The following is a 13,842-nucleotide window of genomic DNA, read 5'->3' on the forward strand; positions in this document are numbered from 1 at the left end:
TTCAGAGTGCAGGCCTTTGTGACCCTTCGGGCTGGTTTCGTGGTGATTGACGGAACCGTTTGGCTGAAGCATTTATTAACCGTCTGTTGTTCTTCCTGCACATAGGGATGCAGCATCGTGCATGAGATAGAGAGCCGCGTTAGTGAGTCTTCGGTCAATGTTAAGACCGACTGTGTAGGTGCAGCTGTTAACATGCAGGAAAAGCTGGCAGCGCAATATGTGAAATGCTAGTTCAATTTTCAAGTCAAGAACTGGCAGAAAGGGCAGGAGATTTGGTCTAGGAAATAGAACCGGCAGAGACACGATGGGCCGAACGTCCTCCTTCTACGCTGTAATAAATCTGTGACTCTGAGAACGATTGAGATTTTGTTGGGCCTGGATCACTTACTGACGAGGAGCGACAGTATCGGGGACAGTCGTCTTTCTCATTCAAGAGTTCATTAGTCTGTTACGCATTTAAAACGTACCTTCTTTTTAATCTTGGAGTTTCTCTCGGAACAGGAACCAACTTCATCGTGAGATCTGACTATTTCTGTTCCTCCAATTAAATGTTGCAAAAAATTAATCATGGCAACTGTTGAACGTTTTCCCCTGCGTTTGCCAGAATGGAGTGTGGGTCTCCGGAAATTCAGATATGTATTCTTGAGTCCTCCCAATTCAGTTAATGTGTGTCAAGATTTTCAGGCGAAGGTTCGTGTTATCTAAATTAATAAAATTAGAGTTTGTTGTTTTCTCACAGCATTTAAATGTCTTACGATTTTGGGTGTGAATTCCCTAACTTTTAAACAGAAAAGGGTAAGATGACAGCTGTAATTTTAACATGTATCATATTCGTCAACTTAGTTTATACAATTTAAAAGTTTATATTTTGGAAAATAATTAGAGTGGATAAAGTGTTGGTTTTAGTGTAGTTTCTCTATCCATAACAATTGAAAACACTAAAGCAATGTATATCTGAATTATTGCTTTCTTGCAATGTTCAAATAAGTAAAAATATGAATCAGTTTGTAAGTTTCCTTGCTGAGCTGGAAGGTTTGTTTTCCGATGTTTTGTAGCCATGCTAGGTAACATCATAAGTGAGCCTCCGGTGAAGCACTGGTGTTCAGTCCCACTTTCTATTTATGTGTCTTGGTCTGTTAAGGTGGGTGATATCATTTCCGGTTCTTCTTCTCAGAGATTGGGAAATGGGGTCCAAATCGATGAGTTTATTGATGAACTCCATCAATTAAAAACATTGATTTGGACCCCATTTCCCAACCTTTTATTGCCGTTATCACTTCCAATACCAGATGGTCCGCCTGATTTAATTTTCTTTATTGAAACTTCATACTGATTGATACAACTGAGTGGCTTGCCAGGCTATTTCACAGGGCAATTTAGAGTAACTACATTGTTCTTGTCTGGAGTTGCATGTAGGGCAGATGTTATTGAATTAGATGGGGTTTTCCTACAATCAGAAGTGGTTTTGTGGTCCTTGTTAGGTTGTTAATTCCTGATATTTATTAAATTCAATTTCCACTATCTGCTAAGGTGGTATTCAAACCTGCATCCTGAGAACGTTACCTGAATTTCTGGATTAATAGTCCAGCGATAATACAAGAAGGCCATCTTCCCACTTGAACTTAAAGGATGATGTGGAGGACCCAGTGTTGGACTGGAGTGGACAATCGATTAAAAATCATACTACACCAGGTTATAATCAACTAGGAGAAAGTAAGGACTGCAGATGTTGGAGATCAGAGCTGAAAAATGTGTTGCTGGAAAAGCACAGCAGGTCAGGCAGCATCCAAGGAGCAGGAGAATCGACGTTTTGGGCATAAGCACTTCTTCAGGAATGAGGAAGGTGTGCCAAGCAGGCTAAGGTAAAAGATAGGGAGGAGGGACTTTGGGGAGGGGAGTTGGGAATGCGATAGGTGGAAGGAGGTTAAGGTGAGGATGATAGGCCAGAGAGGAGGTGACGGTGGAGAGGTCAGGAAGAAGATTGCAGGGCAACAAGGCGGTGCTGAGTCCAAGGGTTGGGACTGAGATAAGGTGGGGGGAGAGGAATTGAGGAAGCTGGAGAAATCTGCATTCATCCCTTGTGGTTGGAGGGTTCCTAGGCAGAAGATGAGGCACTCTTCCTCCAGGGGTCATGTTGCCGTGGTCTGGCAATGGAGGAGGCTGAGGACCTGCATGTCCTTGGCGGAGTGGGAGGTGGAGTTAAAGTGTTCAGCCACGGGGCGGTTGGGTTGGTTGGTGCAGGTGTCCCAGAGGAGTTCTCTGAAACGTTCCGCAAGTAGGCAGCCTGTCTCCCCAATGTAAAGGAGGCCACATCAGGTGCAGCGGACGCAGTAAATGATGTGTGGAGGTGCAGGTGAATTTGTGATGGATATGGAAGGATCTCTTGGGGCCTTGGAGGGATGTGAGGGGAAAGGTGTGGGCACAAGTTTTGCATTTCTTGCGGTTGCAGGGGAAGGTGCCAGGAGTGGAGGTTGGATTGGTGGGGGGTGTGGACCTGAAGAAGGAATCGCGGAGGGAGTGGTCTTTCCGGAACGCTGATAGGGGAGGGGAGGGAAATTTATCCTTGGTGATGGGGTCTGTTTGGAGGTGGCGGAAATGACGAAGGATGATACGATGTATCTGGTGGGTTGGTGGGGTGGTAGGTGAGGACCAGTGGGGGTTCTGTCCTGGTGGCAATTGGAGGGGTGGGGTTCAAAGGCGGAGGAGCGGGAAGTGGAGGAGATGCGGTGGAGAGCATCGTCAACCACGTATAAGGGGAAATTGCAGTCTTTGAAGAAGGAGGCCATCTGGGTTGTTCGGTATTAGAATTGGTCTTCCTGGGAGCAGATGTGGTGGAGGCGAAGGAATTGGGAATATGGGATGGCGTTTTTACAGTGGGCAAGGTGGGAGGAGGTGTAATCTAGGTAGCTGTGGGAGTCGGTCGATTTATAGTAAATGTCTGTGTTGAGTCGGTCGCCCGAGATAGAAATGGAGAGGTCTAGGAAGGGGAGGGAGGAGTCTGAGATGGTCCAGGTAAATTTGAGGTCGGGGTGGAAGGTGTTGGTAAAGTGGTTGAACTATTCAACCTCCTCGTGGGAGCATGAGGTAGCACCGATACAGTCATCGATGTAGCGGAGGAAAAGGTGGGGGATGGTGCCAGTGTAGCTGCGGAAGATGATGGACTGATCCACATATCCTTCGAAGAGACAGGCATAGCTGGGGCCAATGTGGGTGCCCATGGCAACTCCTTTGGTTTGGAGGAAGTGGGAGGATTGGAAAGAGAAGTTGTTCAGAGTGAAGACCAATTCAGTCACTCGAAGGAGGGTGTCAGTGGAAGGGTACTGGTTGTTTTGTCGGGAAAGGAAGAAGCAGAGGGCTTTGAGGCCTTCGTGATGGGGGATGGAGGTGTACAGAGACTGGATGTTCCTGATGAAGATAAGGCGTTGGGGCCGGGGAAGCGAAAATCGTGGAGGGCGTGGGTGGTGTCCTGTCCGTAGGTGGGGAGTTCTTGGACTAAGGGGGACAGGACCGTGTCGAGTATGCAGAGATGACTCCGGTGGGGCAGGAGCAGGCTGAGACAAGGGTTGGCCGGGGCAGTCAGGTTTGTGGATTTTGGGCAGGAGGTAGAAACGGGTGGTGCAGGGTTGTGGGACTATGAGGTTGGAGGCGGTGGATGGGAGATCCCCTGAGGTGATGAGGTTATGGATGGTCTGGGAGATGATAGTTTGGTCAGGTTATAGTCCACTAGGTTTATTTGGAAGCATTAGCTTTCGGAGCGCTGCTCCTTCATCAGGTAGTTGTGGAGAATAAGACCATAAGACACAGAATTTATAGCAAAAGATCACAGTGTCATGCAACTGAAATGATACATTGAACAAACCTGGATTGCTGTTAAGTCTTTCATCTTTTAGCATGGGTTGCAGGTTTCGGTTCATTAATATATAAATCCCAGAAATACTTTTAAGTCACCTTCTCAAGATAACTTAAGGTTTTATAACAAAAGGTGACATCTCAGCTCAGACAATGCATTAAAAGTGTGAGGTTAGTCTGTCTGATTCCTAATTTTGAGTCAGACAGGTTCTATTTCCAAAGTGGAATTTATGAACTATTACATGCATTGACTGCCAGCAGATTGTGCATCTTTGAAGCAAAATAGAATGTATCTGCAAATATAATTCTGCAAATACAAATTCACCTCATTGACTTATGTTTGTGTGCGCCTTCATGAGAGAGTGAGTGTGCATGTGAATGAGTGTGTGTTTGCACGTGTGAAAGGTTGTTAAAGTGTCTGTGGAGTGCGATAGAATATAAACCTGTGAGAAGTTGTGTGCACGGGTGTGGGTGGTGCCATGAACCCAAAGTCCTGGTTGAGGCCATCCTCATCGGTACCAAACTTGGCCATCAATCTCTCTTTGGCCACTTTGTGTTATTGCCTATCCTGAAATCTGCCTTGGAGGATGGTTACCCAAAGATCTGAGGCCGAATGTCCCTGACCGTTGAAGTGTTCCCCGACTGGGAAGGAACACCCCTGTTTGGTGATTGTTGCGTGGTGTCCATTCATCCATTGTTGTAGCATCTGCTTGGTCTTGCCAATGTGCCATGCCTAGGAGCATCCTTCAAACCAAAGGGGCCCAGCTATGTCTGCCTCTGTCGGGTACATGGAACAGTCCATCTTCCACAGTTACACCGGTACCATCCCCCACCTGTGTCTCCGCTACAGTGATTAGATTAGATTAGATTAGATTACTTACAGTGTGGAAACAGGCCCTTCGGCCCAACTAGTCCACACCGACCCGCCGAAGCACAACCCACCCATACCCCTACATTTACCCCTTACCTAACACTACGGGCAATTTAGCATGGCCAATTCACCTGACCCGCACATCTTTGGACTGTGGGAGGAAACCGGAGCACCCGGAGGAAACCCACGCAGACACTGGGAGAACGTGTAAACTCCACACAGTCAGTCGCCTGAGTCGGGAATTGAACCCGGGTCTCAGGCGCTGTGAGACAGCAGTGCTAACCACTGTGCCGTTAGTAGATGTATGAATGGATGTATTGACAAGAGCTCACATTTTGAGATGTTTACAGTTAGAAGACAAAAAGCACTAGTGACTAAATGCTATTTACAGAATGAAACACCCCTTTCTCTGTTTTAGCAGAACTGAGCACACTTCACCATTCTATGTTATACTGTCCTTTCAGTAGATGATGAATTGTCCCAAAATCAGTCCAAAGTGATTCTTGGTTCCTGAGGGTTTACCTCTCATGTTTCCTTTCTCAGCCTGGTAATGTCAAACTGCAGAACATTCATTCACAATTGGAGTATTATTGGAGATCCTCCCTCTAGCAATAGCTAGGCATAACTTACGGTTCTGTTTTAAATCCTCATAGATTTGGTCTTTGACTGTATCGGCGCTAACCTATGCTTCCACGATGAGGTTAAACATCCGCTTCATCAACACCTTTCACCCCAAACTCAAATTCAACTGGACCATCTTGGACACTTCCTTCCCCTTCTTGGATCAACTAATCATGGACATCTACTACAACCCCATCGACTCCCACAGCTACCTAGACTACATCTTCTTCTACCCTACCTCCTGTAAAAACACCATCCCTTATTTCCATTTCCTCCAACTCCTCCACATCAGTTCCCAGGATGACCAATTTCACCTGAAAAAACCCCAGATGACGTCCTTCTTTCAAGATCGCAATTTCCCTTCCCACATGGTCAACGATGCCCTCGAGTGCATCCCCTCCGTCTCCCACATCAACGCCCTTGAATCCCACCTCTCCCAACGCAGCAAGGATGGAATCCACCCCCCCCCCCACCGTCCTCACCTTCCATGCCACCAACCTCCGCATGCATCGCAGCATCCTCTGCCAATTCCGCCACATACAAATGGACCACACCACCAGAGACGTAGTTCCCTTCCCACTCCTATCAGCATTCCATGAGACCATTCCCTCCGTGTGTCCCTCACGCCGCTCACCAGCCCACAACGTTGCACCCAATGTGGTATCCTCGACATCGGGGAGACAGGATACTTACTTACAAATCACTTCAGAGAACATCTCTGGGACACCTGCTCCCACCAACCCCAACATCCTTTCACGGAGCACTTCAACTCCTCCTCCCACTCCGTCAAGGAAATGCAGGTCCTGGGCCTCCTCCGTTGCCAAACCCTCACCACCTGACACCTGGAGGAAGAGCACCTCATATTCTGCCTTGGGACCCTGCAACCATTGGGGATCAATGTGGACTTCAACATTTTCCTCATTTCCCCTCCCGCCACATTATCGCATTTGCAAACCTCCAACCTATCACCTTCTCCCTCACCTTTATCTACCTATTGCTTTCTCAGCTATCATCCCCCTCTCCCTCACATTTATCATTCAGCGCTCCCCAGCCAATAAGCCTCACTCCTGATGAAGGGCTTATGCCCGAAACATTGATTCTCCTGCTCCTTGGATGCTTCCTGATCTGCTGTGCTTTTCCAACACCATACTCTTGACTCAAAGCATCCTTACCTACAGCGTATGAAATAGATAACATTGGCCGAGTCACATGAGTACCTGCAGTGTATACCGTGTATGATGAAGGAGCAGTGCGTTGAAAGCTAGTGCTTCCAAATAAACCTGTTAGACTATAACCTGGTGCTGTATGATTTTGAACTTAAATGAGTCATTAACATACCTCATACTTTAACTTTTTTTCGCACGTAGAAAATAATTAAACAGCAATTGCGATCCATATTCTTACAATACAAAATCCATGTTCCCAACATTGTGTTCTCATCATAAAACAAAACATCCTTCTTAAACAACAGAATAATTTCAGAGGGCAAGCATTTCTGTTTATAAAGCAGTCTGACAGTGGGTGGAGTTGTATCTATTCCGTTCATTTCAGAAATACCTTTTTTCTCCTAACATTTCCTTCACTCTAGCCTCCAACACATCCTCTGGCAGCTCATTCCATACACATACCAACCTCTGTGTGAAAAAGTTGCTCCTTAGATCTCTTTTATATCTTTCTCCTCTCACCATAAACCTATGCCCTCTAGTTCTGGATTCCCCTACTCCAGGGAACAGACTTTGTCTATTTATCCTATCCATGTCCCGCATAATTTTGTAAGCCTCTATAAGGTCACCCCTCAGCCTCCGCTGCTCCAGGTAAAACAGCCCCAGCCTATTCAGCCTCTCCCTTTAGCTCAGATCCTCCAATCCTGGCAACATCCTTGCAAATCTTTTCTGAACCCTTTCAAGTTTCACAACATCTTTCCGTTAGGAAGGAGACCAGAATTGCATGAATATTCCAACAGTGGCCTAACCAATGTCCGGTACAGCCGCAACTCCTGTACTCAATACTCTGACCAATAAAGGAAAGCATACCAAACATCATCTTCACTATCCTATCTACCTGTGACTCCACTTTCAAGGAGCTATGAACATGCACACCCAAGGTGTCTTTGTTCAGCAACACTCCCTAGAACCTTACCATTAAGTGTATAAGTCCTGCTAAGATTTGCTTTCCCAAAATGCAGCACCTCGCATTTATCTGAATTAAACTCCATCTGCCACTTCTTAGCCCATTGGCCCATCTGGTCCAGATCCTGTTGAAATCTGAGGTAATCCTCTTTGCTGTCCACTACACCTCCAATTTTGGTGTCATCTGCAAACTTACTAATTGTACCTCTTATGCTCGCATACTCTTTGTTGAATGAGCACTGCCTTAAAGAGTGCAGCATAACATTCTGTGTAATTAGAATCAAGTAATTTCAAAGAATGTGGCCTGAAAAATTTGGGTGCCATGCTGTAAAATTGCCGCTTTTCCATCACTATCTGTACCTTACCTGGACCTTTCCATTCTTCCTGATCTTCTCTAGTGATACAGTATGTGCCTTGAATTAAAGTTTATTAGTTTACTTCTGATGGCTTTAAATAGTGCCATACGGCTTGCCAAGCTTTTTGTGAAACATTAGCCTTAATTAATGCCTTTCTCACTACATGTAAAGTATTCAAGTGCTCTGAAAAGTTGAAGTTAATTGGTATCCCCTTCTGAAGTCAGGGAATGATTTACTCTGCTTCCGAGAAAAATTTTGGCTTTCTCCCGAAAATCAGTTGATAGAGTTATTGAGATGTATGGCACAGAAACAGACCCTTCAGTCCAAACCATCCATGCCAACCAAATATCTCAATCTAATCTAGTCCCACTTGCCAGCACCCAGCCCATGTCCATCCAAATCCTACCTATTCATGTACTCATCCAAATACCTCTTAAATGTTGCAATTATACCAGCTGCCACCACTTCCTCTGGCAGCTCATTCCATACATGAACCACTTTCTGCGTGACAAAGTTGCCCCTTAGGTCTCTTTTATGTCTTTCCCCTCTCACCATAAACCTATGCTCTCTAGTTCTGGACTGTCCCACCCCAGGGAAAAGACTTTGTCTATTTATCCCATCCATGCCCCTAATGATTTTCTAAACCTCTATAAAGTCACCCCTCAGCCTCTGCACTCCAGGGAAAACAGCCCCAGCCTATTCAACCTCTCCAACCCTGCTAACATCCTTGTAAATCTTTTCTGAATCCTTTCAAGTTTCACAACATCCTTCCAATAAGAAGGAGACCAGAATTGCACACCATATTCCAAAAGTGTCCTAACCAATGTCCTGTATATTTGCAACATGACCTCCCATCTCCTGTGCTCAATACTCTGACTAATAAAGGAAATCATACCTTGTTCACTATCCTTTCAAGGAGGTATGAATCTGAACTCCAAGGTCTCTTTGTTCAGCAACACTACCCAGGACCTTACCATTAAGTGTATAAGTCCTGCTAAGATTCGCTTTCCCAAAATGGGGCACTTCACATTTATCTAAATTAAACTTCATCTGCTACCCCTCAGCCCATTGGCCAATCTGATCAAGGTCCCTTTGTAATCTGAGGTAACCTTCTTCACTGTTCACTACACCTCTAATTTAGGTGTCATTTTATGTAAATGACCAAAAGCAGTGGACCCAGCACCGATCCTTATGGCACTCCACTGGTCACGGGCCTCCAGTCTGAAAAACAACCCACCACCATCACCCTCTGTCTTCTACCTTTGAGCGAGTTCTGTATCCAAATGGCTAGTTCTCCTGGTATTCCATGAGATCGAACTTTGCTAACCAGTCTCATATAGGGAACCTTGGCAAACACCTTACTGAAGTCCTTATAAATCACAATACACACAATTGACTCCAACCATTTGCAGTGAGTTCTTTACTTGGACATTTACAACTTGATTGGCTTCATAGTATTTTATGACACATTTCATCTTTTACGGGTGATTTTTAAAAAAACTTTGTGCTATTCAGTACCACTTTTAACTTTTCACTTTTAACCACTAAATCCATACCCTCTCACCACCCACCTTATTGTCCGTTCAGAATTTAGCAGATATCCCAGTCTGGTCTGTATCCATTTTTCCATTACTTATCCATTATTACTATTTTCTCTGTACTGTATATTATTGTTGGTAGGTTCTATCTAGTTACTGTGTCTGAAGTGCAAGATCATTTTTTTGTTCACCTCATCACACACCTTTAAGCCCATTCTAAATATTGTGAAAGTCTTTTCATCATGGGACTTTCACTGTGGGCTGTGATGGTATCCTTCTTTATGTTCTATAAATATCCACTTTTATTGATGATGTGTTCTAAACTTTAAGGATGCTTTCATGGTTGAAAAATAAAGTAACTTTGTTACTTGGGTATAAAATGTGTGAAAGTTATCACCGTCCTCAAAATTCTCCATATTAAACAATATTAAAGCCAATACTCTCTCCTGATACCACTTTAGGATAGGAAATAGCAAACCCAATCATTGAAAATAAAATGCAGAAGTAAAATTTTAATTTATCTGATATGTTGTTTTTGGTACTAAATTCCTTAGCCTGGAGAAATTAATTACAGGTTTGCAAAAACTAAACAATTAGGATCTGCATGTGCAGTGGGCTATTAGTGGAACTTAGTACATTAAAATCACTTAACTGAGCAGGATGAGACATTCGTAGGTTTCCCAATATTTGTTCAACAAAAATTATTCTTCCTTCTTATGCATTAACAAGGAATTGAATCAGAAGATTCTCAGTCACAGCCATGACCGATCTAACCATCTGCCATCCCAAAAAAAAACATTAACGGTGACCATGTTGGCTGATGATTGGAAAATAGCAAACCTACCTTGCTCAAGTATTTGTTTGTTAAGTCTTGTGAAGAATTACCTCAGTAAGAATGTGGTATGATGCATAAAAAATTAACAAAAAGAAAACAAAAGAATAAGACCATGGATTTGAATTGAGTAATAGACAATTCTTCCAATTTTAATTCCTCTTTCCATCATCTTCAGACGAACTTGACACCTCTTTTTCTTGGTGCTGATGTTGTTGCAAAAACTGGCATCCGCACTGAAAATCATCCAAGAATCCATGCAAGATTTGCAAAGAAAGGATTAGCAACCAAGCTCAGCTTTGGTGCAGGTATTATATTCATTTTCTTTTTAATGTAGCAATTAATTAACAAGGATATTCAAACAAATGTTTGCAAATCTGTGAGGAAAATGTTTCTTTAATGTTTTATAACTTCCTTCAGCTACATCCTGCTTCCAAGATAATTAAGGACGGTGAAGACTACTTAATCCAGTTTAGTTATCATTCCTATTTTGATGATCAGATAGATCCTAAAGTTCTTCCATTGCTTCTTAACCAATTCTTCCTTGAATAATTTCATTCGGCTGTACCTTACCATTTGGATATCCAGTGCCTGTCGTGATCGTTCTTTGCACAAAAAAACTTTTAATATCAGTTCTGAAAATCCTTATATATCTTTATGTAAAATAATTTTTAGTTTTTCATAATTCAGATACCCTTTCATAAGAATTGACAGTGTGGTATTTTTCTCTTCCTTGTTTTATTTCCAGGCTTAAATGTCTCAATTTCTTTGTTTTACTGACAAGAACTTGACATAATACTCAGGATCTGGTGCAACCAGACTGCTATACAGTTTGCTCATAACTTTCTTTGACATCTTAATGAACAAGATGGTCAGAGATTATCAGAGTAGGTGAGAATTTGTGGTTAAGGTCACAATCAGGTCAACCATGATCATACTGAATGGCAGAGCAGACTTGATGATACGAATGGCCTACCCTGTTCTAAATTTGTATGTTTGTATACTTGTAATTGGCTATTTTGTGACCAGCTTTTTACCACTTCTATATGTGGCATTGCCCTCACTGCTATCCTTGTGTTTTTTCAATGTTCTCCCTATTTCTGATGATGGCCTCTGCTGTTATCTCCTTTGCAGTCATTCAAATCGGAAGGTTATCCATAAAAGAAAGTTAATTGCAGCCCCTTTCCATAATGGTTCTTCTGCACTTCTCTTCTACGCATATTTATAATTTTTACAATTGTTTACTTTCAGAATTTCGATTTGAAGGACTGAAGGTACCAACTGTGGTGAACAATTTGTGGTTTTACAGCATTCAGGGACTGTTTCAAGTTGCTTTTGAAATGTACACGAAAGACCAACAGTTAGAAGTCCTTGTTGTACTTCAGGTACTATTAGCGTTTGAAAAAAATATGTCATTTGTAAAAGATTTTTAAGTTATCGAATTATTCTGAGCTGAAAAGCACTATTTGGCATTATATATTTTCATGTATATGCACCTTAAAATGATACCTCCTTCCCTATGTGCTCCATTAATTTGGATATTGCAATACAAAACTCTAGTATTTTACAATAATTAAAATGTTTTTTGATGACTTAATTAAAATGTTACTCCTAAACAAGTTCTGTGCAGGGAGATTATAGTACTGTAATACAACCCTGGAGGACCATTGTCCACAATTGTGGGTTTCGACTAATGAATGACATGTCTTGACAAATTGCTGAATTCCTAATTTACCTACATTGTCAAAGGATGTACTAAGCTCTGATGAAAATTAATGCAAGTTAGTTTTCAATCAACGAGGAAAGTTGATACTTTGGACTACTTTTTTTTTCTTTATAGGATTTGTGGAAAGCAAGGATAAATGACCCTAATCTGAATGAAAAGTATGATATTAAGATTCTGCAAAATTACCCTAAAGAAGGATTGCTTGAAAAACACACTCTTGAAATAAGTGACAACAGAAGTTATAATGCATTGCATTCAAGCATTCAAGGTGGTAATCCTGAACCTGATATCAATGTGTATAGGACAGCTGCTTCACCTTTGGATTCTACCCACAATAACATCATTGTTAATCAGGATGACCATAACTATTGTATGCAAGAAGAAAGAATTCTACTGGAAACTGAAAAACCTTGTGTGGATAACCAATTAAATGTGGAGGCTTTGGATTATGATTCTTTGTCTATTAGATTTAGATCAGTTTATCAGGCTTTTAAAGTTTTACCATTTCAAATACAAAAGGAACATGAGAAAACAATTACACAGTTGCTTGATTTTGTAGAACTCCTAATAAGTGAAAATATATCTGCACAGAAATTGGCTGATATGATGCTACAACTGCTGACACATCTTCAAGACATCATTGTCAAAACAGAAACCACTGCAACGGGAGCTAATTCTATTTACTGTAGTCACATGCTTTATAGTGTAAGTAACTGGTTGGGACATCAATTTTATTCTGCTAATGGTTTGATCAGCAAGCAAGTAGAAGAGTTTAAAACAACTCACATTGACAGAATCACAGACTTGCCACCTGCTGAGGATTTGGTAGATAAATTATTTCCTGAAGCAATGAAGGTTTTGCTGTTAAGCTGGATGGGGCTTGATGATAATTCTGCATTGTGGAAACGGCAAAGTGAATATCCAATTGTGCTGCTTATATTAGAGTTTGCTAATCATAATCTAATCACTGGTGTTGCTCATGTATTGTATTCTAGTTTGATCTGTAAATAAATAGGAGGTTGAACAGTACTTAACCTAGATATTAATGCTTAAATTTAGATATATTTTGAAGATGTTACGTGATGTTGAGCAATAAATAATTTCAGAATCTGCAAAGAGATTTGCAAATGTTATTTTTGCTAAATCTCAATTATCATGAACCTTGGTTTGTTATCAGGGATGGATGGGGTAATCTGAGCAATGGACTAAGTCTGAGAGAAACAAGAAGCAGACACTAGTTGTCTGAAATAAAAACAGAAAATGTAGGAGACACACAGTGAGTGAAAAGGAGACAAGTTCACATATTGTGGATCTGGACCTTATTTGAATCTCCAAGTTAAAATGATGTGGATACTAAACTACAGATCTATCAAAGTATTCTATTGTCTGCAAAGAATCAATGTATCTATGAACTGCATCTTAAGTTTTGTCTTCTTATGTATGCATGAGTATCTTTATTTCTCATTAGTTTTTTTTCATTTAAGATTAGAAAAGTAAATTAATAGGTAATGACCCCTATCTCTTCTCAATCTTTTCACTGATAACTGCTGATGTGACATCAGCCATCACAATTTCTCTATTCCTCTTGCTCTGTCTAATCTGTCTACCTCTGAACTTGTTGCACTGTAATATTCATTCCTAACATTTTCATCCAATCTACTGACCAGAGTGTCATAGAGTCATAGAGATGTACAGTAGGGAAACAGACCCTTCAGTCCAATTCATCCATGCCAACCAGATATCTCAACCCAATCTAGTCCCACCTGCCAGCACCCGGCCCATATCTTTCCAAGCCCTTCCTATTCATATACCCATCCAGATGCCTTTTAAATGTTGCCATTGTACGAGCCTACGCCACTTCTTCAGGCAGCTCATTCCATACAGTTACCACCCTCTGCGAGAAAAAGTTTCCCCTTCAGT

The 13,842-nt window shown here is 42.0% G+C and overlaps 1 protein-coding gene across 1 annotated transcript; it reads left to right on the top strand.

Annotated features, from left to right (window-relative positions):
- The first annotated feature begins 3 nt into the window (after positions 1 to 3).
- On the top strand, positions 4 to 12,957 carry si:ch211-110p13.9 (uncharacterized protein LOC562347 homolog). The gene is made up of 4 exons (XM_060843649.1): positions 4 to 690; positions 10,375 to 10,504; positions 11,448 to 11,581; positions 12,037 to 12,957. Exons 1-4 carry the CDS (start codon positions 568 to 570, stop codon positions 12,931 to 12,933), a joined length of 1,284 nt encoding a protein of 427 aa, XP_060699632.1. The 5' UTR covers positions 4 to 567; the 3' UTR covers positions 12,934 to 12,957.
- Positions 12,958 to 13,842: the final 885 nt, after the last annotated feature.

This window comes from Hemiscyllium ocellatum, chromosome 24 (assembly GCF_020745735.1).
Source record: "Hemiscyllium ocellatum isolate sHemOce1 chromosome 24, sHemOce1.pat.X.cur, whole genome shotgun sequence".
In the NCBI taxonomy this organism is placed as follows: Eukaryota; Metazoa; Chordata; class Chondrichthyes; order Orectolobiformes; family Hemiscylliidae; genus Hemiscyllium; species Hemiscyllium ocellatum.